This window comes from Anguilla anguilla, chromosome 16 (assembly GCF_013347855.1).
Source record: "Anguilla anguilla isolate fAngAng1 chromosome 16, fAngAng1.pri, whole genome shotgun sequence".
NCBI lineage: Eukaryota > Metazoa > Chordata > Actinopteri > Anguilliformes > Anguillidae > Anguilla > Anguilla anguilla.
Genome location: NC_049216.1, coordinates 8,975,946 through 9,003,710, shown reverse-complemented (window position 1 = coordinate 9,003,710; position 27,765 = coordinate 8,975,946). Strand labels below are relative to the sequence as shown.

At 46.4% G+C, this 27,765-nt stretch overlaps 2 protein-coding genes across 4 annotated transcripts in view; one reads left to right on the top strand and one right to left on the bottom strand.

Moving 5' to 3' along the window:
* Window positions 1-801: 801 nt before the first annotated feature.
* dkk3b (dickkopf WNT signaling pathway inhibitor 3b) lies at window positions 802-17,897 on the bottom strand. The gene is made up of 8 exons (XM_035395135.1): window positions 17,738-17,897; window positions 17,254-17,550; window positions 16,530-16,655; window positions 15,308-15,388; window positions 7,369-7,461; window positions 4,238-4,382; window positions 3,509-3,665; window positions 802-1,529 (listed from the first exon to the last, which is right to left on the bottom strand). Exons 2-8 carry the CDS (start codon window positions 17,482-17,484, stop codon window positions 1,436-1,438), a joined length of 927 nt encoding a protein of 308 aa, XP_035251026.1. The 5' UTR covers window positions 17,485-17,550; window positions 17,738-17,897; the 3' UTR covers window positions 802-1,435.
* Window positions 17,898-21,468: 3,571 nt separating this feature from the next.
* mical2b (microtubule associated monooxygenase, calponin and LIM domain containing 2b) overlaps window positions 21,469-27,765 on the top strand; it is an 85,412-nt gene continuing 79,115 nt past the window's right edge. For all 3 annotated transcript variants that reach the window (XM_035396316.1, XM_035396317.1, XM_035396315.1), the window contains exon 1: window positions 21,469-21,683. The gene's annotated coding sequence lies outside the window, so the exon portion shown is untranslated. The remainder of the gene's footprint in view (window positions 21,684-27,765) is intronic.

Genomic DNA, 27,765 nt, shown 5'->3' with positions numbered 1-27,765 from the left:
ATTACTCATTCAGCCATATGCGTTTAACTGCATTGAAGCACAGAATATAAGAAAATTTTTATTTAGACAATGCGGGTCACCATAGACGTCGGGTCACCATTGTGCACAAACCTGTATCCCTAATTCAGCAAATAATTTAACTAATTATATAATCAAGATCTGAGGCTGGAATGAAAACCTGCATACACACGGCCCTCCATGGCACGAGTTTGACACCACTGCTGTAGGAGCACCCTAAGCCTTTGTAGTGAGAAACATCAAAATTCTCGTTTTTTATTCAGAAATAAAATAAAAAATGTCTGTGGCCAACTTCGGACCAAGAAGTGGCATTATAGAGAGAATATTTTTGACTGTTTAAAAACTTTTTCGTGCCATTCATGCCTTGGACAGTGCAGCAGAGTTATATTTTGATAACGTTCAATGTCAATGTCAATGCCTAATTGGGAGGATGTTGTAATGCTGTGTGAGTGTAGTGAGGCGCTCATTGTATGTGAGCATTGTGGGTACATAGCGAAGTGTTTTTGTGGTTCACTAAAATTTTATTAAAATATTTTGTTTTAGTTGCTCATCAGCTCTCTCTGTGAGAAAGATGCCGTATTAAAACAATTTGATGGATTTTAGGGTTTAAAAACATATTTGTGATGTCACAGTACAGTTTCATATAGATATATTTTTATCATTTGTGTCGAGGCCACAACTGATAGACCTCTTCAAAATGTGAACACAATTTAATTTTCTGTTTATCCTACACTGCTACGACGTGATTGGCCAGTACGGATAATAGCACACAAAGCACACCGACCTCTTTGAAGATTTTAATTGGACAGCGTGATCTCAGACTCGCATTATCGGTGGTTCCGCAGAGCGGCGTGCTCCGACGCTAGCCGGTGCTGCTTTACTGAAAGACCTCCATTTTGATAACGACCCATGGCGCACGCTGCAGCGGGCGGACGTTTCCACGGCAGCACATCAGTCACTTTTAAACCCGACAACTGGGCCCGATGAGTCCTCTCTTTTAACACATTTTTCTCGGCCAGCTAACTGCCTTAACATACAATGACGATAATTTACTACGAAGCAGCCTTGTGTTCGTTAAGTACATTCTTCAGTCTTTTAAGTAACTACGGGAAGAGCGTTTATGAGGACAGCTGAATTCATGCGCACGGTTTGGGTCGAGAAACAAGCCTGGGATTGTATGACATTGACACTCAAGCACACTGCACACAACTAGAAGGAAATTTAGTAAGTTCAGCCGCAAGTAGGCCAGGATGCGTTTTTCTGGGGGGGGGTGGACATTTCACACAAACCTAAAGGTGGGGGCGGGGTTATTTCACAGGGTACACAAGTATGTTCTACAGGTGGGGAGTTGGCTAAGTCGTCCAAGGGCGGTGGGTTTTTTAGAATCTACGAGCTGCTTGGCGTGGAGCGGCACGCGCTAGACGATGTAGTCCATCTCGGAATAGAGCGCGTCTGTCAGTTCCTCTTCGCTGGAGGACGAGTTCTGTGCCTTTAGACACAAGGAGCCACGCCTGTCAAAAAAAAAAAAAACAGAGACATAGAAAATTTCAGTTAAAAACGTTCAGCTGGACTGACGCGTGCGCCTGTCACTGCGTGTCCAGTCACGAAGACGAAAGCACGTGCAATTCATAATACAAAAACCGGCCTATCTTTGGACTGTACATTCAATAACTGAAAATGAAATGCAGAGAAAGCATTTGAAAAAAACAAAAACATCCACTGTATTCATATTATTCTTATTCTATTCAGAGGACGCTAAATGCATTTTACCTAAACCTTCACAGAACAGTGAAATGCAGAGAAAAGCCCTATATTCACTGTATAAAACTTCAAAATATATAACAGTGCTTCACAACTTCACTTGTAAGCCTGATTTTCCGTTGGTGTACCTATTACTGTAGGCTATTGGCACACAGTGTTGAGGGTCATTTATCACCATGGTTCTGATGTCCTGGGATAGGGTGGGAAAACCATTCTTTCCCCCTGTTCATGGTGAGGTTAGTTTTGACCACCAGGTGTCGCTGTAGTTGTGCTTTCTTTAACAATCCGATTTATTTCGGTGTTTCAGACTTTATATCTTTATAAAAACATGTTGTTACATCCAGAAAACTAGACCTGAAATGTTTAGCCCACAATTCCACGGTAGGATTCAGGGCTGTAACCAGGCAAACATCAAACCTGCGCTGATGCTAACTCAGTACTTTCCTGACGGTACTTCCACAGGCCAAACTAATGCAAGAATGCCGCTTGCAGTTTTACTATATTTGTTTTGTTTTGAACGAGGACGGCGTCCGGGGCACAGAATTGTCTTTAACCCCGTCTGAACGGGGGCACCATGGGAAATTGTCGTAAAATCGCAATGATAACAAACTGCCAGAGTGTATCCCTATCAGTAATTTACTCCCTTTCCTGCCTGTCTGGGTGTAACACCCAAAAAAAAAAAAAAAAAACAAGATCATCCAGGAGAAACAGAAAGCCTGCTTGCCGGTTGCTCGCCGTGCCACGATTGTCCTTGGCTAACGAGAAGCGTCTTTATTCCCGGGAGACGTCCTTGCCCCCTCGCCCCCACCCCGGCCATGCAACGCTAATGGCCCGGCGCGTGGGGGGGGCGGTGCGCCCCGCGGTCAGGGGAAGACGAATGCGCCGAGCCGCCGCCGCTGACAGCTCCCGCCGCGGAGCCGCCTCATTTAGAAAGCGGGTCAGAGCGCGCCGGCGATAAGGCCGTCCCACCGGCTGCCTGCGCGGCAATGCTCCGCTGCGTCCAAACAGCGCCCCCCCAATCCCCCCCCCCCCCAAAAAAAGGAAAGTCACCCGAGGGGAAAAAAACGCTCCGGTCGTTTGAGGAGCCGGTGGACCGGAGCGCCGGGGCGAGGGCACGTCGCTGTCGTCGCGATCGAACGCTTCCCCGGGCCCCGACGTCTTCGAGCGTCAGCGCTGCCTTTAATGACGGAACTGATGGCTTTTCTCTGTCGTGCGCTTCGTCTCACAATCTCAAAGCACGTTATAGAGAAATGGGGGAATATTTAATTAATCATCATTTACGCAGCTACAAATCGCAAAGCACCTCTCGTCAGGACCGGAAAAGGGTGGCGGCTGCCTGTGTGGGTGGGGTCTGAGAGAGGGGGGGGTGGAGCCTGAGGAAGGGGAGGAGCATGGGTGGGAGATGTGGGGTGGCGGAGGGGGGGGGGGGGAGTGCTGGAGAATAGGTAAGGGAGCTGGAGGTGTTAGGTGGTGGATTTGGCCGGGGCAGGAAGAGGAGGAATGGGTGGGGAACGGGTAGGAGATGGGGGGCAGGAAGTGTGGGAGAATGGGTAAAGGAGGAAGAGGAGGGGTGGGGCATGAGTGGGAGATTCGGGGGACAGAGGAAGAGGAGGGGGCGGGGTATGGGTGGCAGATGGGAGGGCAAGAGGAGGGGACAGAGGTAGAGGAGGGGGCGGGGCATGGGTGGGAGATTGGGAGCCGAAGGAGGAGGAGGCGGGGTGGGACTCACCCACGGGGCAGGCACTGGAGCCCCCCGGCGCAGGGGCAGTGCTCACGGGGCCCCTCCCCCTCCATGTCCCAGGACAGCAGCTCCATCAGGTGGTTGGGGCGGGTGCGGCAGCGCTCCCGCTCCATGGGCATGGTGGTGCAGACCGGGAACAGCAGGGCTGGCCGAGGAAGAGGAGGAGCCGGTCAGAGAGAGAGCGAGCAAGAGAGAGAGAGAGAGACCGAGAGAAGGACAGAGTGAGAGAGAGATAGAGAGACCAAGAGAAGGACAGAGTGAGAGACCAAGAGAGAAAGAGAGAGAGAGACCGAGAGAGAGAGAGAGAGAGAGACAGACGCCGCGCCTTGTTATCTGGCCTCCGGGCTTGATTGATGGTCCTGGCTAATTCGGGCTTTGCCAGGACACGGTGGCAGCTCTTCGCTGTAAGCCCACAGGAATTCTGCGCATGGCTCAGGCCTGGATTTCATCTCTGCAGTCTGACATAGTTTGGGCCCGTTCGCTTAGGAAAACTGAATTTTAGTTGAGCTACTGGGAACAGACACCAAGGCTCAGAACTGATGATTCAGTGCTTTGTATCCCCTAGCCTACTTGTATTGCAAAGAGCAGGTCTGTTCAAAGTCACAGAGATCATTCCATTGACTTTGTTTCAGGTTCATTTTGCCATCAGGCACAGTGTCCAGTTGTTCTTTTACCAGACCTTATCAGTGGATTCAAGAGCGGGTGGACTGGCTGTACCTTTGTGGAAGGCACAGCAGAGCTCTGTGTTGCAGTCACTCTGGTATTGACAGATGCTGCCTGCTTCTCCCTTGGTGGTGTTCTCAGAGCACTGGCCCCACACACACAGCTGCCCCGAACAGCACTCCTCGTCCTTTGTGCAGGGCTGAAACACACACACACACATGCACACAGATACACACACCACACACAGACACACACGCCCATGCACACACACACACACACACACAGACAGTGAACACAGGTATCCATTACATTCAGAGCCATTATCATCACTTGCATTTGCTTCATGAATGAAAGCTTGCTCATGTAAAAACTGAATGAGGGAGTCATAGATAGTTTCCAGTTAGGGGCACTGATTTCACTCTAAATCTGTCAATGTCTAGCTCCAGTAGTGTTGCTTTTTCTCCTCAATATGGGATAGCCAATCAAATACATACTTATGTGCATCATATGTATATGTAAGTGCCTATTGATGCAACCTCCAAGCACTCCTGCTCTCCGCCGAAGCACACAATGGCAGACACCACTTATCACACCCCGCAGTTCAGAAGTCAGGCTCGCACAGACATGAGTCAGAGGAAGACACTTTGTGCGTAGCTTAACAGGCGCACAGTAGCTCTGCCCTTAACAGGCGCCCTGATTGGCCGGTGGGGGGCGGCTGGTGTGCGATGACAGGCGGTCATCCGGCCAGACTGCGGCCCTCCCATCCATTACTGGGCAGCGCTGGAGCCAGTTGTTCATCACCCCGTGGAGCCGCCAGCCACGGCCAGCGCAGACACGGCCTGGATTCAGAATCAGAGCGCCGAGCCCATCTGTGCAGCAGAACGGTGCCTAGATGTACACCGTGATAAATTGAACCTTTTTCCGCACCTAAAAACATTTGCCAGATTATGAAATGGTAAATTGTATAGAACAGTGGTAACCAACCCTGTTCCTGGAGATCTACCATCGTGAAGGTGTTCGTTTCCAGCCTAATTTGGCACACCTGACTCTACTAATTAAGCAGCTCAATGAAATCACTTGCTGTTCAGTGAGGTGCACTTTGTTAGGGTTGGAGTTAAAAACTACAGGACGGTATACCTCCCAGAACAGGGTTGGTTACCGCTGGTAGAGATCAATTCTAAATAGAGGATAGCTAGACTGTGAATGGATTCTAGCCTGAGCTAGACTAGTAGCTTGGGTGTCCTTACTCGTGTTTGAAAGTTGCAGGATAAATTCACTGCTGGATCCCCATCGATTGTCTGTTTGAATTTGTTTTGGTGCATTTTATTCTGGCATGCCCAATTTGGCTAGCTCCTGCATCGTAAGATTTGTATCCATAATATAAAACTCAAAACGTGCCTGCAGGGAGTGCTCTATTTAAAATGAAATCCGGGGTGATATAATACAACCAGCACACAAAATTGGAGGGTTACACTTGAAAAAAAAGTTGCACAGTAAGATTTGGTCCCTTTAAAGGAAACCTAGGGCAAATGTATAAAAACATACATTTTCGTAACCTTTTATCATTTAAGAAATTGATATAATTGGAGCTCAAAATCAGTAAATGCAGTAGATGCAAACCCCAGGAGTGTTAAGTTAAATAAGCCAAACGCAAACACTGACAATGGCTGTTAAAACACAGAGGAATGCATGTTTATCACAGACGTGTATATCTCTTTATTACAGATGTAGAAGTGTCTGCTATGCCCAACACGCCCTCTTCCAAGGTCGTTTTCCCCGCCCATCCGGCTCTGTGCGGCATATGGATTGAGATTATTGGGAGGTCTCCCTTTCTCCGGGACGTGTGCCACAGTCTATACACCCGGCTTCTCGGTTTCCAGACCCCCCTGCCAGACGCGTCCCTCCCGAACGCCGAGCTTTGTCCGCGCAGGACAAAGAACACGGTGTTCTCTGGGACTGCGTGAAAACAGCCTTTCTGCACATCGTCCTTCTCTCTTTATAACCTTGCTTCCGTATGTATGTTATCATATTGACTGTGCCGTGTGTGTTATACTCTTAGTGTGTCAGTGCTGTTGTGTTGTACTCTTTGTGTGAGTACTGTTTTATATACTCTTAGTGTGTGAGTACTGTGTGTTATACTCCAGTGTGAGTACTGTGTTATACTCTAGTGTGTGAGTACTGTGTTATACTCTAGTGTGTGAGTACTGTGTTATACTCCAGTGTGAGTACTGTGTTATACTCTAGTGTGTGAGTACTGTGTGTTATACTCCAGTGTGAGTACTGTGTTATACTCTAGTGTGTGAGTACTGTGTGTTATACTCCAGTGTGAGTACTGTGTTATACTCTAGTGTGTGAGTACTGTGTTATACTCCAGTGTGAGTACTGTGTTATACTCTAGTGTGTGAGTACTGTGTGTTATACTCCAGTGTGAGTACTGTGTTATACTCTAGTGTGTGAGTACTGTGTTATACTCCAGTGTGAGTACTGTGTTATACTCTAGTGTGTGAGTACTGTGTTATACTCCAGTGTGAGTACTGTGTTATACTCTAGTGTGTGAGTACTGTGTGTTATACTCCAGTGTGAGTACTGTGTTATACTCTAGTGTGTGAGTACTGTGTTATACTCCAGTGTGAGTACTGTTATACTCTAGTGTGTGAGTACTGTGTTATACTCCAGTGTGAGTACTGTGTTATACTCTAGTGTGTGAGTACTGTGTTATACTCCAGTGTGAGTACTGTGTTATACTCTAGTGTGTGAGTACTGTGTTATACTCCAGTGTGAGTACTGTGTTATACTCTAGTGTGTGAGTACTGTGTGTTATACTCCAGTGTGAGTACTGTGTTATATACTCTTAGTGTGTGAGTACTGTGTGTTATACTCCAGTGTGAGTACTGTTATACTCTAGTGTGAGTACTGTGTGTTATATTCTTCGTGTGTGAGTAATGTGTGTTATAATCTTAGTGTGTCAGTACTGTGTTATACTCCAGTGTGTGAGTACTGAGCTATGTGTTATACTCTTATTGTGTGTGAGTACAGTGGTACGTGTTATATTCTTAGTGTGCGAGTACTGCTTCGTGTATGTTTTGCAAGCATCCAGTTTTTGGCAACCAGCAGGTTATGGGTTCCAGACCTGAGTGCAGGGGTAGGCAGTATATTATAAAGCAGTTCTTATAAAGAGCACCCACCGTGTCGAGAGCCTTGCAGGGCAGGCACCTGGAGCGCAGCGACTCGTAGAGGCAGAAGCGGCCCTTCTCGCAGTCCTCGTCGATGATGCACTCCTGCGGGGCGGGAGGACACAGCGCGGTCACGGCGGGGAGCGGTGGCGCAACGCTCACAGCGCGAGCTGTCCGCGCACTTCCTGTTTTCCTGTTCCAAGGGCACCCCCCCCCCCCACTTCCCTCCACAGCCCTCTCGGTTACACCACAGTCACACAAAGCCTACACAGCTTTAATCATCATCCTGAGGCACAGGGCACCGAGGGATGGCCCGATCACAAGGATCTGCACCAACGACTTTTTTCATTTATCCAGAGCGACTGACGGAACCCTCGGGACATGACACATTTACACACGGCCGCGACATCTGCAACGAGACCTTCCATTTCATCGGCTTTACAATCTGCCGACGCCTGTGTGAACTTGCGTGGGGCAAGACGTTAAGAGGTAAAAATGCCGCCCTAAGACTGAGCGAACCGCTTAACCGCATCACTTGACAATTCTGTGCGAGCACACAGGAAAAGCGCATTAAATAGGCTCTCACTGAGTTTATATTCAATCCCGTTTTATTAGTACAGTGCTTTTTTTTTTTTTACAGAGAGTCTGTCTCAGACACTTTATAGGAAGGCAAGAAATAGAAAAATATGAGTCCCGGTAGGGACCAAATGTACTCTTATTAAAGCTGAAAGTGCTCAGAGGACGGTGGTACCCGAGGTCCCAAGAAAAGGACTGGAAATGAAGAAATACTGTATCTGGGCCAGGAATTTCACTCGCTTTCATGGTTTGTTAATGAGAGTTCAATCAGGAACTTGGCTGTAGAGAGAGTCGGTCAGTAAAGGAGTCTGTTATGAGTGCAGACAGGGCCCTACAGCCTAGACATCACTAGCTGAAGCCTGGAGAGAGGCATTGGCTGACGATGCCTGGGTGTCCATAGTCTCAGGACAACAATCCTGTTTAATTCGCCTAAGCCCCCATTGTTACTCCAGACCATTTGGGAAACACCCACAGGCTTCAAGTTGTCATCACTGCTAGATATGTCCTACCCCAACTGGCGCTAGCTCTCCTATAGCACTGTGTAGCCTGTGGTGTGGAATAACAAAGCTTGTGGGACAGTGCTTCGAAGCAGAGCTCAGGCCTCTTCGCCACTGCTGTTCTTTCTGGAGAATGACTCGAGAGGCAAAACTGGCGATTCCAAACTGGGGAGAAAAACCTCCAAAAGCATCCTTATCAGGCCCAAAAAATTCTCATTCCTCCAGTTAGGCACCTGAAGCTGAATTCTTCCCCAGCTCAGTCCGGGACGGCACTGCAGCGCTGGTCCCCCCCCCCCCCGCGGGTTAGGGCCGGCTGTTTTTTTGGGGGAAAAAACGCGTCTTCGCTACGCGGGCTGCGGAGCGCGTGAGCGGGCCGCTTCGTCTCGCCTCCCTTCAGCTTACGGAGCTGAGCCGGGGAGGCAGCTTCTCCATCGGACGAAGAGCGGGAAATCGGGTCGAGCTAACGAAAGCGGTCAGCGCTCGTTTGCCTGCGTGTCTCAACCCTTGGCTCTTGCGCTCCGTGTCGCAGCGCAGTCGGAACAACAGCGTACCGAAGCGCGTAGCTCTCTGCTAGATTAATCCCGACTGTTACCGTCGCGGGAGGAAAAGCGCCGCTGAAGAGAGGAATTCGGCATTCCGCTGGAGCACGGATTCAATTCATTAAACCGAGGCTGACGACGATAAACTTCAGCCATCGGCAATAAAATGTATTTCGAGGCATTAGAGGCTTTTGATGGCGTCCCTCGGCTCAGACGTGTTATTAATTATGCCATAGCACGGCATGGGCCAGATGGTACTCTGCGGTTCGGTGTGTTTTCCCTTGGTGCGGAAACTCCACTGGCTGGCAGAGCGCAGCATTAGTATCCACCCAGGCTGCCCAATCCCCCAGCAGCACTTACTGTAAACTGGGAGATTTCCCTTCACTCTTCAATTCTGTCTAGACTGGTGGGATCAGCATGTTTTCCAGTGAGCCACTGGTTCTCCCCCCCACGCTCCTGGTTACTGTATCCTGCCTGCATGTCCTGTTCGAGTGCCTTAAGGGCGCAAAAACAAGTGTACTCTCTCTCAGAGTGACACTCTAAAAAAAAGCGGAGAGGGGGGTTGGGTTGAATGGCAGCGCGGAGTAAAGCTCCCAGTCCTCACTGAGGTTTCGCAGAAGGAGAAACCACAGAGCAGAAATTCTGAGCTGGCTTTCACCCCATGGAAAACTGAGACCAACGGCCACAAGCCCATGCAATTGCAAGACTTCACTACACATGTGAAATAAGTCTGTGCTTTACCCAGTTATTAATCCATTGGTTTTACATTACTTTAAGCAGTACTCAAAGGCATTTTTATAAAGTCAGCAAGCCACTGTCCATTTTTTAAAGGGAACCTACAGTCGGAGAAAAGACTCAAAATGCAGAGATGCAAATGCAAACCTTTTGAATGTCTCCAGTTCGGTTCTCGTTTCAAAGTGGCTTTTTGTTGTTTAAATGCTGAGAGATTGCCACTGTCACTCTGGCCCCAAGGTCTGCTAGGAGTGTTGGATATTCTAGGTGTGGTTTTAATGGTCGTTGATTTGCAATAATGTATTCCTATCGGACAGAATGGTCCCATTTCAAAGCGATCTGTTTAAACCAGCCCCTGGATAATGAGAACAGCCGCTTCAAAAACGGAGACTCTTGAGCCGGCGAGCCAACAACTCACTAGTTTCTAAATGTAAATAGCATTTTATCTAGCGGTTCCCTGTGCTGTGCGACGGGGGCGGCCCCGGGAGCTAAGCGGGCTGGCAGCATTTTCGCGTCGCACACAAAAGCCTACAGAGAGACCAGCCTTGTTAATGACGTCTGCATCTCCGAGCCCGGTAGCATAAAAACAGCAGTCACATTAAAGGGGAGCGGCAGAGAGCCCAGTAGCGTAAAAACTAGCAGTCACATTAAAGGGGAGCGGCAGAGAGCCCGCGTCTTCCCGTAACGACCGCGGGCCCCTCGACAATCTCGCCAGCCGCTCTCCGTGCGTCCGATCCAGGCGCCTCAAACGACGCCGCCGTGAAAGTTCAGTCCCCGCGGCCGCCTCACGGGCACTCCGGTGCAGCCTGAAGGGCAATAACCCAAAAGTAGGCCCAACGCGTTTACGGCTTTGTTTTATGACACAAAATATAAATCCGGTCATTTAATACGGCTGAACTCAGCCTGGGAGAGATTCAGAAATGGCAGCGCGGTTAGTGCCACAGTTGCTTGCAATCGGAACGATATTCTCCAGGGTTTAAGGTACGGTCACATGATTCCGCCCGTGTGCACACAGGCTATCTAAACGTGACCTTTAAGAAACAGGAACTCAAATGGGAAACTGGGACGACCGTATGCGTATCCCCAGATAAGCAATTTCCTGTTTCGCCGCGTTGCTAGAGCACGCGGACGACGCCAATGAATAAAGCATGAGACCCGGCACCGCGGGAGTCCGCCAACACACACACGCAGCAAATTAAGAGGACGCAGGAGCCCGCCTTCAAAAGAGTATTTTTTTAATCAAATAGAAACAGGCCCGTTTACGGAAGACCGGTGGGCCGCTTTCAGTCCGCCCCGGGTTCCCTTTGAAGACTGCGACTGTGACTCACTGGGACTGGGAACGAAGCAGACCTTCTGTTCTGCCAAGAACAACGAAAACCCACATCTGTCCGCTTTCGTCGCGGGGAACCGACCGACAACAGCTAGCTAAATTAACAAGCGTCTCTTTTTTTCGAAGACTGCTGCCCCGTTGAACCCTAACAGGTTCTAGGAGCTGAAGAAGGCAAGTCCGGCTGTAACCTAACTGGCGGAATCGGCTAATGCCAAATAAGTCAGGCACTTGTTACACCTGCGCTGTGGGTCTGGAGGGCACGTGTGATCAAACACGGGGGCAGAGGGGCGGTGTGCAGCTGACTTTTCCTGTGTCGCTATCTGGCTATTAGCCAACTAAGCTGCCACAAATATGCTCCCACGATGACTCTGTGACACGGTCAAAAACCGTGTTCTTCTTCCCAATCAGGCACTGCCTAAAGCACGCGGGTGTGCACCTATTATTACAGTACCTTGAAAGTTTATAGAGCGCCCTCTATGGTGAGCGTGTGAATGACAGTGCAGGTTAAGGGCAGTGGCACCAGCAGGGGGGAATTTGTCTCTTCACCCGCGCACCCACCAGGAGGCGGTGACTCATGGGTCCTCGCGGCTCCCGGCCATCGCCAGGCCACGCTGTTCGGCTGGACTACTGGGGCCGCCGCGCGCCGACGGGAAGGCAGACAGAAATCCATTTGCCTGCTACTTAAGAGAAACAAACATCCGTTTCCTGGATGTAAGTTGCCACGGTGACGGGATCGGCAGTATCTGCAGATTGGACAGATGGCAGCGGTAGAGAGCGGGACACTCCATCTCTTTTATATACCGCGGCGGCGCTAACTGGGGACATGCTGGGGATACAGCGCTGAGCCCCTGCCACACACACCACCCCCCCCCCCCCCCAAGCATTTTCTCACAATTTTACATTTTACAGTAAAAAATAAATTATCAGCACATCTCCATATATTGACCTAGAAAAATTCCTGGTGCTGCCACTGGTTATATATCTGTTTGTCTGCGTTATTCTTATTGTGAAACATTTGTAGAACACTGTTTTAAAAGTGTTACATCAATAATATTAATTATTTCTTCTTCTTCTTCTCAGTAGTAGTAGTAGTTGTTGTAGTTGTAGTAGTAGTTGTAGCAGTAGTCACAGTTGTAGTAGTAGTAGTAACAGTAGCAGTAGTCACAGTTGTAGTAGTAGTAGTAACAGTAGCAGTAGTCACAGTTGTAGTTGTAGTAGAAGTAGTCACAGTTGTAGTAGTAGTAGTAACAGTAGCAGTAGTCACAGTTGTAGTAGTAGTAACAGTAGCAGTAGTCACAGTTGTAGTAGTAGTAGTAACAGTAGCAGTAGTCACAGTTGTAGTAGTAGTAGTAGCAGTAGTTACAGTAGTAGTAGTCACAGTTGTAGTAGTAGTAGAAGTAGTCACAGTTGTAGTAGTAGTAACAGTAGTAGTAGTAGTAACAGTAGCAGTAGTCACCATTGTAGTAGTAGTAGTAACAGTAGCAGTAGTCACAGTAGTAGCAGTAGTAACAGTAGCAGTAGTCACAGTTGTAGTAGTACTAGTAGCAGTAGTCACAGTAGTAGTAGTAGTACTACTGGTTAATTATTAGTACGATTAGACCTGCTATTGATGCACTATTAGACCTGCTACTTGCTGACTTAAAGCACTGATGCTGCCCTGTATCACCTCTTCTCCCTCTCTCTGTATTGCACATCAGATAAGGGTTTTCAGGCCCTCAACCAAGAACAGAAAGCTCTGTGGCTTATTTATTTAATAGACGACGTAGGCAATCCAACGTCATTCGATAATTAAGTGTGCTGCCGCCGCCGCCGCCGCCGCTCGAGCCGACCCTTCAGCAGCCTCGTCACGTCAGCGGCTTTGGCGGTCAGGCATTCCGAACGGACCCTGGCGCAGCTCTGCGTGGCCCTGATCGAAGAGCACACCTCCTCCCCCCCCCCCCCCCGTCCGTCCGGGAGGGGAAAACGGGCTGCTAGGGCAGACGGCATTAACCTGGCTAACATTATATGAGAACTCCGTGTACTAGCAGAGCCAAAGGTTTTATTACAATTTCGGTCCGTATATAAAGTGGTTGTCAGAGTTATAAAAATGAATTTCATAAGGCTGAGAGAGAAAGAAAATCTGACCTCTGGCATAATAGCAACTGCCAAGAGAGCAGAAGCATCGGAAGTGCACTATTAACCGTTGACGTCATGAAAAAGCATCCTTTAATCATGAGGGCCTTTGCCTTCAGCTCACTGAGCTAACTGTCTCTCTTAGGGTGACCGACTGGGACCCTGGGGCCCCATTACTCTCATTGTAACAGACCGACTCATTTGCATGTCCGTTTTTAACGCACATCGAAAACGTCACTCCCGTCTCTATTTGCTGCAAGTAGCTCAAAGCTCACCAACTAATAAAGCCGGTTAAAAGCCGCATGTGTCTCAACCACAACGTTGAATTTTTCCAAATTTCTTAGGCAGGCCGCCTGAGTGTTTTTTTTTTTTTTTTCAAGCCGCCCAAGCCAGGAGAAGTCGCACAAAAACAACATCTGTAGAACAATTATGTTCCATGCATTTATAGGTACAATTTGGTCATGAACGATACCGCATTTCAGGCTTTCAAGTTAACGTGCAACCTTACACGCTTAAATTAACTACAGTAGAATCCGCTTACTTGCATAAAAGAATGGACAGTAGGGAGAGTGTTGACGACGCGATTTTCAACAGAAGTCACCTATCTTTGTAAATGTAGGCGGTTTCGTGTCTTTTTAGGGCAATTGTCGGTTTATTTATGCAGCATCTGCGACTTTTTATTTAGCGCATAGGCTATTTATAGATCATTATGCAATGTAATTGGACGTAATTCCATGAAAATATGCGACAATGGTTTATGCAAATACACAATTCCGAATACCACTATTCCTGTAGAATGACCCCCTTAGAATGTGTTAATCCTTCTATAGACTGTATCTTCATCCAATTCCGGCACTTACGAAATACAACTCTTCAAAAAATATTTAAATTGTTCCCATTTTTATTTTTCAACACCAGAACATTACACTCTAAATATGCCTAAATATAGGGAGACAACATGTCAAGGTTGCAGTGGTAGTAAAGCCTGCAGTTGCTATCACCCAAAGTCACCAACCTAAGCCCTATTCTGAGCCAGGATAACCCCTTGTACTGATAAAGAATGGTTACTGTTTTTCATTACATTACAGGCATTTAAGAGCTGGATTTATACTGAAGCAATGCATGCTAAGTACCTTGCTCGAGGGTACAACGTGTTACAAGGACACAACAATACCAACCTGGGAATCAAACCAGTGACCTTTAGGTAACAAGACCCTGTTCCTACTACACTGCCACCCTGAATACTATAATATATGGCACCATCTACATGGTTAGTCAATGAAGTAAATGGGAGCAAAAAAGCTCCCACGGTGAAGAGTTCTGGTGGTTCCAAAACAGTGTGAGGCACATTTTCCTGCCATGTTTTGGGTGAGCTCATACCTTTACAATGTCTAAGTCGGGAGCGTGTCCAGTCTTATCCCAAAAAGGACTGTTGTGGGTGAGAGGTTTTTGTTTTAGTCCAGCACTAAGACACCTGATTCTACTCATCAAGGTCTTCATTGAAGCTCACGATTAGTATATTAGATGAATCAACTGTCATAGTGCTGGGCTAAAACAAACTCCTGCGCCCATACCAGCCGTTTTCGAGTGAAATTGGACACCCCTGGTTTAAGTGAATCATTACTTCGTGGTACTTCATCCAGTCTTAAAAGTATTTCTTTTCTGCAGACAGTGATGGCTTTCAAGATGCCCCTGTCAACAGTTTGGTTTGAGGAGCATGCCACGGGCTTTATCTAAATGTCATGGCTTTCTCAGTCACCAGACCTGAATATAGTCCAGTGTTTATGAGATTTTCTGTAACGACCCCCCCAGACAGTGTTTTCCAGTTCCACAAACAAACTGAGTTGATTGACTTTCTCATGAAAACGTGATGTCATATGCCTCCTACAGAAAGCCTGATGGACATGCAGACCATACCGGCGACAGCCATTGGCCCAACACCTTACTAAGTGACCTCAGATTGGTGTTCACATTTTTCAGTTCGGCTGTGCATTTGGTGCACGTGTAGGACATCTTCTTTACCTCATCACTTGAATTAGTATGTTTTTAATGTGCATTTTTGCTTTCATCTCACACGATGATAACGAACCAAGCCGCACAGCGTCCTTCTGGTTCAGCACACCCGCCACGTTTCTGTAAACCGCAGCCGACGGAACGCCACTCACGTGCTGGACCTCGTTCTCCTTGCCGCCGGACTGGATCACGGTTCTGGAGAAGTGGGTCACTCCTGTTCTGTTGTCTGTTACCTGACAGACAGGAAGATTTTTTTTTTTTTACTCAGATGACACATGAAAAGGAAGCCCCAAGTCTTGGGTAAGCACAGTTAACCCCACAGCCCAGGGTACCCCAGAGCGCGTGACGGATTTAGGAGAAACCCTTCATGCGCTCGCTGGGGTGACTACCTGCACGACTCCGTGCTCAGCGTCATCACTGGCCATGTGTCCCTGTGGACTTGCCTTGTTAAAGAGTTATACACCATGTCCACAGTCCCTTCATTAGAACCGTCTCCATACGTGCATTTCTGAAAGCCGTTTTTCCAACGCGAGAGATGTGCGCGCGGTCTGTCGGTGGCTGCAGACTGGTTTCAGTGACACGGGGGCTGTCACGTGACACTCGAGGAATGAGAGAGTCTGCTGGGCACACAGGGCACTGCACGGGCACATCTCTCTTTTTTTTGCGCCAGGCGGTGCCCAGGACCCAAGCAGACTGTTCTGGCAAAGCCTCACACTTCGTTTGATAGCAGGAGGCGGTGCGCCTCTCCCGTCAGTGCAGTCCAATTAAATTCAGTCTGCTGAAGTGCCGAAGCTCTGTTTACCGAATAAGGAATAAAAACCCCTTTAGAAAAACAAGTTTACAGTTAAATCAATGACCTCAAGGTCAGCACTGGAGTTCTAACAATCCATTGTTGCAACTGTATTTTGATGGACAGAGTTTGAATATTAAATCAGTTTTAATGCACTTTATGTTTTACTAATTTGTTTCGTTGTTAGGACTGTTTTTTCATCTTTGCCAATTTGTCCCTTCAGAGTGTAACAGAATGAGATGTGCAGAATCACAACGCACAATGGGGGGGGGGGGGGGGGGGGGGGGGGGGGTGCTGGAGTTGCAAATTTTGGAGCTGTGTACTTGCAATTTTTCAGTGTCTCCTATCAAAAACCAACTTGTTTTTAATTTATGAACAAATATGAGGGCTTTCTTTCTCTGACACAGACACACACACACATTGTCTTGTTTCTCTCTCACACATACATTGCACATGCTCTTTTTCTCTTTCTCACAAACATACTTTCTCATACAGACCCCCCCCCCCCCCCCCCCTCCAACACACACTGCATTAATAATACAAAATGTATTATAGCCGTATTGTCCACATGTACAATGCTGTACCATGTTGATCTTTTCCACCGTGTGGACGGACTGGTTTCCCACCGTCCTGTCCGTGCTGCTCTCCTCCTGGTAATTGGGAGGAAGGTCATGTACATACAGCATCGATCGGGCGCTCTCGTTGTCCATCTATAAAAAGAGGATTCATAAATACGTCTCCAGCAGTCGCGGCTCAGAAATCAATAAAGCAGCGAGGGTCGTTTGGAAAAGCCTTATAGGGCGGTGATAACTAAAGACACTGAGGGCACCGATAATCTGAAACTTTCGTTTAAAACACCTACATATATACTATTAAAGTTTAGGTCCAGAGTGTTTTTATTTGGAAAGGCCAAACAAGTGTAATCGTACAGGCTGAACACGTGAGATTTTCATTCATTCAAATTACATTTATATGAAAAAAAAACTTAACAAAAAGTTTAAAACTTAACGAATAGAACGGTATACCTAAATGTATTTAAATCTAGTAATTTATTAAAACAGTTAGCGATAACCCAAATGAGCACATAGCCTATAGGCTAATATATCTTCTGTAAGCTAAAGAAAAACCCCATTGAAGTCGACTACCATGTACGCAAGATTAATAATTTTATCTGGGTGCATCTAAAAATTCAGTTCGTAAGTGGCAGATATCACAGTATTCTGTTAGCCCTACAGTGGATAAAACACCCGGCTACGCACTGTTTTGTAGTCGGTGCAGTGAATAAAAAAGCCCTTGGCACGACATTACCTGGTACACCGCCTCCTCCAGTTTATGCTGCGTGTCTTCCATTAGCTTTTCCACCTCCCTAAACATATCGTTCAGTGTGGCGTGTCCCTGAGCCAAATTGTCCTCGAGAGTCTGGGTGATGTCCGTATCCACCACGGATGTTGTCGCTTGCGGTGGAAAGCCATAGACCATCATCGCCAGGGATAAAATCAGCGCAACAAGCCGCACCATACTTGCTGCAGGAGCGGGCATCCTCGCACGATCCAGTCTCACAGGACCCAGTCCTTAAGAAGTAGGCTATGCCGTTAACCTGAAGCGCTGTAAAGAGAAATGCGGGAAAAAAACTATGGTTTTAAACTCTGGCCCCATTTTCAAGTCATAATAATTAAAGTGACGGAGCTATATTGTGTAAAGCCTATACTGAAAGCGAATAAGTACAGGTCAAAGTTTACATAACACGTTGATAATATGTGAATATGTTATTTGTAAACCTTCCGCCACGTACCTTTTGCTATGGAGGGGAAGGATTTGCGTTCTCCGTTACATTAGCTACCTGCGTTTCTGCCTTCTGAGCGTTCCCATTTACTTACTCCTTACACATCGAGACAATGATTCATTCTGCCAATGAAACAGGGTGGCACACTGCAGTGGGCCGGCTGTATGGGTCTCTGAGGTAATACCGGAACATCTGCGCAGTAACTGCGCAGACCTCGGGCAACTTTTTAACCCACCGTTTACATTTTCGTTTTGACACTTAATAATTTGCGTTTTTCTCTCGAACGTGACATACAATAGGCTACATGTTTAAACGAGTTTAATGTATTTTATTAACTTAAATATTGACTTTTAGAAATGCCGAACGTAAAAAATTTACAGGACTGAAATTATATAGATCTGCGGCTCTGAATTTTATTCAATTCGTGGCGTGCTGAATAGCAATGAAAACGATATTATACATTTTTCGGAGTCAGAAGCCCGAAGGATAATGACTGAACAAAGTCATACTGTTAACCGTTTAGTTTTATTACAAATGTAGCCTGGACAATGGGCTAAGCCTACTTGTTGTGATACAGTTCTAACTTCTTATCAGTTAAGTAAATGCACATATAAAAATAATGCCATATTTTGATTATGGTGAAGTAGCAGCAAATCGGCAAAATTAATTATTTGGTCTAAGTTTGCCCTCGTGTGGTCAAATATGGCATCGCGCGTTAGTTGCACTTCCCCTCATCAAAATAAATAAATAAATAAATAAATGATACATCGCCCAGGACCAAAAACTGGGGTACAGATTTACCTACATTTTGAAAATGCAGTGATATTGGCTATGGCATCGACGGCACATATATCAATTATAACTGTCCGCTTGCACCTTTGTGTAACTTAATGCATATATTGTTTGTCATCAACCCGTTAAAATTCACTTTAATTGTTACAGCTAAATTAAGTAATATCAGATGTAAATAGTGAATCATACCTGTATGCTGTAAATGATAGGGCTGCCATTGAAAATTACAGTTAGAGAAATGTATTTTATTATCATGTGCCTTGGCAAAGACACCCCAATCTGTTTATTTTATTAACACCTCAGACTTTTTATATAGCCTATAGCAATAAAATAAGGCTCTTTTTGTGACCACATTTTCGTGCCTACAACCATCCCTAAAATTCACTTCAGACTTACAAAGTATAATATTGAGTTTTGCTGCCAGGCTGAATTGAATAGTACTCATTAGACAACAAAAATGTGGCCTAAAGGGTGAAAGAGCTATTTTCAAAGATCAGATTAGACCATTTTTTGTCCTTGGTAAACTTTAACAAATTCACTTTTAAAATATGCATAGGCTCATTCCTTATCAATAAGTTCTGAAGAATAAATGTATAAATTGTAAATATCGGTTAATTAAAACATTGACTGGATGACAGGTACGTTGCTGCTGTAGGCCTGTAATTTCAGCAAGTGTATAATTACAGCGGGTTACCGCTATGCAGGTGCGCGTGAACTGTCCATGCCGCGTGCGCCTGACATTTGAGCTGGTAACATCAGCTGTCTGTGTGCTTGTGCTATTTTGCCTGCGCAACTGGCACAGGATGCCTCTTACTTAACACATAGAGCACAGCAGAGTATCCAGTCTGACAGAAGCGGGGGCATTTATTAGCATTTATTTTTTAAAATCATAGTAGGTCATAGTAGTTTTCCCTTTTGTTGCCTGAGCATAATGATTTCTGGGATGTATTGGACATTAGTAGGCTATGGTATATGGTTAATTGTACGTTTAAGATGCATAAAATATCTAGAAATATGTGTTTGAAATTATGCCTTGGTTAAAATACTTGTAATTGAGTGTAAGGAATTTTAAATGGCTTCAACCTGCAAATAATTGATCTTGGTGTTTCAGGCGCAGGAGTGCCATGCTCATGGGCGATGCCGATTGGTTCTGAGTTGTCTTTGGGTTTTGCTCTTGCTCATATGAACCTGTAGGTGGCTCTGTCTCCATACTTCAACCATATTGGAAATACTTTCTTCAAGTACGTGTATTTGTGCAGTATTGCGATATCCAGCACTTGTCTTTTGCTTTGCTAAATAAATATTATAGAATGTGGATTGGAACGAACACACTTTATTGCATATACCGCACAACCGAGGTGTAAAAGTAATAAGATGTTTTCATTTTACGTGATTTCTCCAAACGAGGGCTTTCGACATCCCAGTGATAAAATGTCACTAATGTAATGGGTGTGATATTCTTTAACACTGTCGTAAAGGACCAGCAAGGCTGAAAACCTCCTGGTGTCACTTGGAACTGTAACCTCCCCAAGGACCAGCTGCCACAGGCTCATAAAATCTGAGACGCAGTCTGGTGGAAGGGCTTTGCAGTGTGCGTGCGTGAGTATGTGTGTTTGTATGTGCATGCGTGCATGGGTGAGTGTGTGCGTGTGTGTCAGGGGGCGGGACGGTTGGTTTATATCAGTCGTCTTCAGCAAAACAATCTTGTTGATACTTGCTTGGCATCACGTCACTTTACATCTATTCTATGAGATATTGTCGCTTTTGGTTCAGTATCATTCTCCACTCTTGTTTCAAAGAGAATAAATTAGAACAAACACTGTACATTATAAAACGGTGTCCTTTTCACACTGAGCGTCAGATGTCTGGGAAGTTAATAACTGGCACATACTGTATAATGTTCGCTTGATTTGGAATTGTGTCTTGCTTGTGACAGCCTCTACCAGAAAGCCATTCAGAAGCCCCATTTCCAATTAGATTACACGGTCAGTGATTTATGGAGCAGCTGCAATTAAAAAAAATATCCAGAGAGTCCTCGCTCACTGCTACCTCAGTGTATTCCTGGGCTGTATAGTCAAGCTGTAACGTCCAGCTCTGAAGTGGGGTGTGACTCTATCGTGATAAGAGGTTTAAAACTGCCTTGTAAAGTTTTCAAGCAGATATTAACTTCCTCAGTTTTAGAGCCCCTTTGCCATTTTTTCACGATACTCGGTTGTTTGAAAAGAGTAAAGGTAAAGGCAACTAGAGGGGGAAGGGAGGGGGAAATTACATATATAAAGGATAGCGTCGCACGACAACGCGTTGCAGTACTGTGCAGGTGTAGCAAATCCTTGCGTATATACACTATGCTTGTTGTGTTTTAAGCGCCGAGATAGGACATTTTATTCTGCGCGCCTTCATTATTGTCACTTTTGCACATGTAGCCTACAGGATATAGATTGCTCTCTCCTGGTTGTTATATAACACTGCAAACGTAGTTTTTTTTTACGCATAGCCTACTCGATATTGTTCATGTTTCCAAGCATTTGATGTATTTGATATTACTTAAGGTAAAACAAAGTTCAACAAACTCCGGAAAAACTAAACAAAAACACTGCAGACAATGAAAAGCCACAATATAATGCTTTAAAAATCTGAGTTTAGCCAGGGTTACGTTATAAATACAGGACCGTCCAATGCACTTGCCAAATGCAATTGTAATTCAGGGGAAAGAGGGGACACGACTCCCCTTCCAGACAATAAATGCTACAAATCCTAGTACGGATTTAAAAGAGTGCGCTACAAAGTGCAGTTGGGATTTTTCTGACTGCATTGGCAACGGGAGATCTCTGTTTGGAAAGCAGCACTGAGCTGCGGTAGGTTGTCATTCCAAGTCCAGAGTCGAACTTCCCATTGGACGCCACAAAACGGGAGCACCGCCTTTAAAAAAAAATAAGCGAACGCAGCAATGCTCCACGTTCTCAGTTTATGAGAATACGCGTCGACACCCGACCTAACTGACGGGAGAAGACAACTCATGATGTTTAGTCAGTACAAATGAATATATCTTGGGAAGGCTGAAGATCTTAATACTGGGGACTTTCTTTACTGATCGTGTACTAGTAAAGGCGCTTGAACTACGGCACGTGTCGTTCTGAAGTTTAAACTGACACCGACGAATAATGTAAGTCAATGACTGAGTGAGTGTGTATTAGGGGTCAGGAGTAGGCTACGCCTGATTTAAACACTTACCATTTAACAAATGTTTGGCCCATTGTATGGGTGTATTTGTAGTCTACACAAAAACAAACATTTATAGGATACCTATTAAAATGTCTAAGTGGTCATTAAATATGTAACTAAGTTGCGATATAGTTGGCCGTGGCTATCGGATTGCGTTTTGCGTGTTCGGTTACATTGTCGACCTAGTTCAAAAAAGATCAGTGTTCAATTATTTACAACAGGTGACTTGCAAGAGTAGGTTACCGAGTTCTCCTTTAAATGTGTTTTTTATGGATGTGTAGTTGTTGGGAGCACGGATGAACATTCACAGTCCATAGCTAGTGGCATGTCAGACCTGCACATATCTAAATATATTTACCAAAAGAAACGACTACAAAACGGCAACAGTGTACGATATGAAGTTTGCATACTTCAGCGCAACAAACGATAATTTAGGACTATGGTGTCTGCTAAACATGGCCATGACTTGGATGTTAGACTGTGCTAAGAAATGTGTTTGGGTAACAACACGTTGAAAGTGATTTTAGTCAGATAAAACTCCCAGCTGGGGTATATTGTTAAGTGTAATGTGCATTTCTCTACTCTATATCCGACCTGTTTTGTAAAAAAACAAACAAACAAAATAGCTGAAGTTTTGGAAGGACTATGCTAAAGGGTTTAAACTCATTTGGATTTCATGAGGGGGTTATTTGCATTGAATATTTCCGTCGCCACTCTGTGGTCACTATTAAAGTCAAAGACCATAATGCTGTCTTTAATGAATGTCAAATTTAATACTGATGTGGCAATGTAGATTTTGGGCGCTTTCGTGAACTGAATTTTCAAGAAGAAAAAAAAATGTGTGTGTATATATATATATATATATATATATATATATATATATGCACACAATATACGTGTGTGTGTGTGTATACGGCCAAAAGTATGTGGACACCCCTTCTGATTAGTGGGCTCGGCTGCTTCAGCCACACTCATTCCTAATTCCTAACGGATGCATAAAATAAAGTATGCAGCCGTGCAATTTCCATTAACAACATTCTCAGTTGAATGGGTCAGACTGAAGAGCTGTGTGACTTTCAACGTGGCACTGTCAGAGGATGCCGCCTTTCCACCAAGTCAGCTCATCACATTTCTGCCCTGCTAGAGCTGCCCCAGTCAACTGTAAGTGCTGTTATTGTGAAGTGGAAACGTCTAGGAGCAACAACAGCTCAGCCCTGAAGTGTGGACCACGCAAGCTCACAGAACGGGACCGCCAAGTGCTGAAGTGTGTTGTGTGTGACAGTCACCTGTCTTCAGTTGCAACACTCACTGCAGAGTTACGAACTACCTCTGGAAACAACATCAGCACAAGAACTGTTCGTCAGGAGCTTCATGAAACGGGTTTCCGTGGCCAAGCAGTCGCACACAAGCCTAAGATCACCATCTGGCAGTCTGAAGGACGAATTTGAGTGTTGGCAAATGCCAGGAGAATGCTACCTGCCCAAGGCAAGGTCCATAAAGAAATGGTTTGCCGAGTTTGGTGTGGAAAAACTTGACTGGCCTGCACAGAGCCCTGACCTCAACCCCATCGAACACCTTTGGGCTGAATAGGAACGCCAACTGCGGGCTCAACCTTTTCACCCAACATCTGTCCTCAGCCTCCCTAATGCACCTGTGGCTGAATGGAAGAGAACACCTACAGCCATGTTCCAAAATCTAGTATAAAGCCTTCCCAGAAGAGTGGAGGCTGTTATAGCAGGAAAGGGGGGACCAACTCCATATTAATGCCCATGGTTTTGGAATGAGATGTTCAGCTAGTACATATGGGTATGGTGTCCACATACATTTGGCCATGTAGTGTGTGTGTGTGTGTTCATACACACATTTAGAATTTTCAAAATGGGAAGCAAGTGTTTTCCCGTGTCGTGCAAATAAATATGCAGGAATTGCTTTTTTTTATTATTTGGAGTCAGTTGGTGTAAATGGGTGAAAATAACAGCTGTTAGTAACTTTACTAATGTCACTCAGTGTAATGTTGTGCAGATGTTTATTCCTGTATTTTAGTCACTGACTGATGACAGCACCACTCATAGTCCAGTCTTCCTCTCCATTGGTGTGCCACGAATCAGTCATGTTCTTTGGGCGAAATCTTGGCTGTTATTGAAGGCCAAAGACGACCTGGCAATACACTATAATAGAAGCCGTTGAGTAATATGGCTCAAGGGAACGGTTTAGTAGATTCTAATCAGTCTACCGCTGTAATCTGTTTTTCAGTTGGACTGCTGCTTTAACTGTGTGGTGTAAACAAAAAAACTTAAAAAAATAAAAATTAAAAAAAACTCTACCAGAATTCCATTTGGCCTGGAATGTTCCTGGAAAAAAATCATGCAAAAATTCTCAGTAAACAATGCTTCTTTACCGAAATAACAGACCACGCCGTTTGAATTGGTTGATAAGAATGGAAGCTAGCACATACATACATTTTTTAGCAGGTGTACAAATCTTTTCAGCTGTGAACCTGTAGCCTCCGGGTACAAACATCATACTTCCCTGTGGTTTCTGGCTCCGGCGTTGTTTCTGTTGGAGCAGTGCACAGAGCCCTAAAATGACTGGCAGTGCAGAAGTAAGCCTGTCCTGCCCTGGCATGGGTTCAGCTCCACACCCGCTGTTCTGCACCAAACTTTCTCAGAGCTGATGCCGCTCGCTCTGCCCCAACCCCCCCCCCCACCCCCCCTCCCCCGTTGCGGTGCGGTCGGCGACCTTGAACTTTGTCACCCACCTCCTCCTCTCATTGTCGGTGCCGCCGATCCCGTGAGCCCGGGGCGTTAATGTTCCACCTTTTCCCTCCCTCCCTCCCTCCCTCCCCCCTCCTGCGCGTGCGACGATCTCTTCTCGCTGCCTGAGGGGGTAAAAAGCAGAAAGTTGCGCAACTCCAGCTTCCCGGAATGTTCCGCCGACGTATACAGGAGCTGTGGGCACGTCACTGGAGAGGGTGACTGTAAAACTCCGGGGTGGGGGGGGGTGGGTGGGTGGCGTCACTGGGGGACCAGGTGCACTTTCGTCCGATGTGAACGCATGTGGTCCGGCAGTGATATGAAAGGGGGGGTGGGGGGGGGGGTGCTGGGGTAAGACCGTTCCGGTCTGGAATGCGCAGCTCGTCTGGACTGACCTGCTCTTGGACTTGCGTTCACGCATGACTGCAGGCGGATAGGCAGGCGCCAGGCTTTTTTGCCCCTCGGTAAGCCTAATTGCCCCGGCAGGACTCTGCCCGACACGTCCCAGATTGTCACGGGTGATTGGCCGATTGATTTAGAGCCGGAGCTGGCTATAGTGCCGCCGTGCAAATGTACATCAACCCAACATTGTGCAGGTGCACCGTATGCATGCGTTGCTTCTGACTGCTCACCTTCAGGGGTAGGATTATGCAAAAATGAGGTGTCTGGTTTTCATTGATTAAATTGTTAGATTGACTAATTACCCATCTGATTTAATTAATCAAATCAATGGGCGGTATAAGGGAACATAAATATTTGCGAATTAAGAGTAGCTGCGTTGTGTTTAAGTAACATGCTGAAGTGTGACCCACGCATGTACAGGGCATATCTCAAGTAGCTTTTAGCCTCAAATCTCAAATTTAAATCTGCTTCATGTTTATTTAAGTGTGACTATTAATTAGACTTTTTAAAAAAAATTTTTTTTTTTACTTTTAATTTGTTTGATGATTTTGCTCATTAGGGACATGTCATGTGTTCAAGCAGAAGGATCTGAAGTGATCTCGGTGGTCTCGGCGTGTAGGCCGTAAACTGCTCTGGCGTGTGCATCTGTTCCTTATTCTGAGGCTCTGTCTGGTCAGCAGCGTGTGTTTTTAGCCGGTGGCGGTCGTGTCTACGTTGTAACTTTCCACATTCGCTGGAAAGAGCAGAGGTTCCTCATCCTCAGCCGAAAACCCGGCGAGCTTGTTTTTATGCCCTCGAGGAACCGAAACCCTTGTTCCGGGTTCCGTAAGCGTGGGGAGCGTTTGCAGATTTTTTAAAATTTTTTTTACACGAGATGGTGTCCAAACAGCGCTTTGGGTGTCAGGTGGTGACTCCTGCATCGTGCCGGTTCAAATGGGACAGGGCATTCTGCCGCCCCCTGCCCTCCCCCCCCATCCACCCAGCCTGTCCTAGACAAACAGCGCACTCTTGAACCGTTCAGCTGTAACCGCATTTTGTGTTTTTTTTTGTCTCACAGGAATTTCCTCAGGAATTTTCAGGCCTGTCAACTTTCGGGGACTGGAGTATTGCTCAAGTCTCTGGGAGAGCTTAGGCTGTGGCCCCAGTCAGAGTTGCTCTCAGAGCGCTTTCCCTGTGCGGGGTCCTGCCGCGTACTGTTGCTCAGACTAATCGCTGGCGTTGCCTCACTTCCGAAGGAACGCTCAATCAGAGCTTAAGGGTCAAATTTGTTTTCCTTTTTTAGGAAGGCTCTGCTGAGTTTTTCCCCCAGAAGTAAGGTCTGCCGGTTGATAAATATGCATCCGGAATAAACTTAGCATATAAATCAAGGATGCCCATAAAGGGCTTTGTGTGCTGTTTAAAGCCACGACCATTCGGCCTGTGCTGTCTGACCAGCGGGCAGTCAGGGTCGTGCGTATGCGGGCACCAAATCGGACCAGCGCCTCTACGCTGCGTGGACATCCGAGCGGAGTCTGTGAACCAATGAAAGCGCAGAGGCGAGCGAGTCGCACGTTTCCTACCCCGCGCGCTTTCTCGTTTCTTCTGAGGTTGGTGGGCGGAGGAGTGCGAGCCGCCTAATAACGGCACGAGTGAAAAATGCGCGAAGGCTGTGCATCGTTTCACGGCCAGACCCGCCCGTTGCTCTCTGGCTCTGTGAAACCGACTGACTGTTTAGTCCCTGGCTCTGCTCCTGGACAGCCGTATGGTCCTTTTCTTTTCATTGTTACTCTGCATTTAGTCGATCAGTTGATGCAGATGACAACCAATTCGTTTTCACCTGGTTTCTTTGGTTTGAAGTTGGTTACGATTCTAGGGTGAAAACAGAAACCCAGCAGACCCAGTGGCTCTCCAGGACCAGTTTGGGGACTAGTGCATTACCCAGAGGTGCTGGTGGCCTTCGTTAGCCGTACCTGCATTCCTGCATCAGGCTGCTCTGCCCACCCTGATAATATACAGGCTGCCTACCTATCTGGCTACGATTGAAGGGCACAAAATTAGGCTGTCAATATGATACCCAAGTACGTGAGCGTTTAATGTGGTTGTTCCCATGGCAGCACAACATCTGTTCTGTTTTCAGAGATCTTTGTGGGGTGAAACACCCAGAGCCCACCTCCCCCCTCCCCAACCCCCATGTAATTGAACTGACACCAGAAAAATGGAGCATCTAACCTTACATCAAGTGAGAAGTCGCAGTCACAGTCACTTCTGCAGTATAGCCAAGCCACTGTGCTGCAGGCAAGCGATTCCTTTTGGGGTATTTGAATCAGTTAAATTTGGTGCACACGTGCATTTCTGTGCTTCCAGGATGGCCTGAGCAGTTATGAAATGTTTCCTTTAATGCTCATTTAAAACAAACTTGATACAGTTATGTCTCAAGTTAGCTGTTAGCCAGATAAGATCTTTACCCCAATTTGGCTCCTTCTGAACCGCAGATTTCACTGACCCGATTCTGTTGGCAGTTCCTGTTTGGGTCTCAGCCCAGCCACACTGGTGACAGGAGTGCAGTCAGTACCAGGTTTTTGGGGTTCGGTGTGTGGTTAGCGGTTGGGATTTACAGCCTGCGTTTTGGGAAACAAACCCCGTGTGTTCGATTTCAGAGAGGCAAGCCAAGATTTGTTAATTACAGTCAAACCTTACATTAGAACCAGGCTCTGGGAAGCAAGTTCGCTGGATTCATCGCCCACCCCCCACCCCCCAATCAGAATAAAATAAAGCGGGCAGATCTGCTAAAAACAATGCTTTTCAGTCCCTCTGGGGCATTTAGTTGGCGGGAGGCGACCGTTCACCATGGATACCGCAGGTCATCGTGTGGAGTGAGAGAGAGAGAGA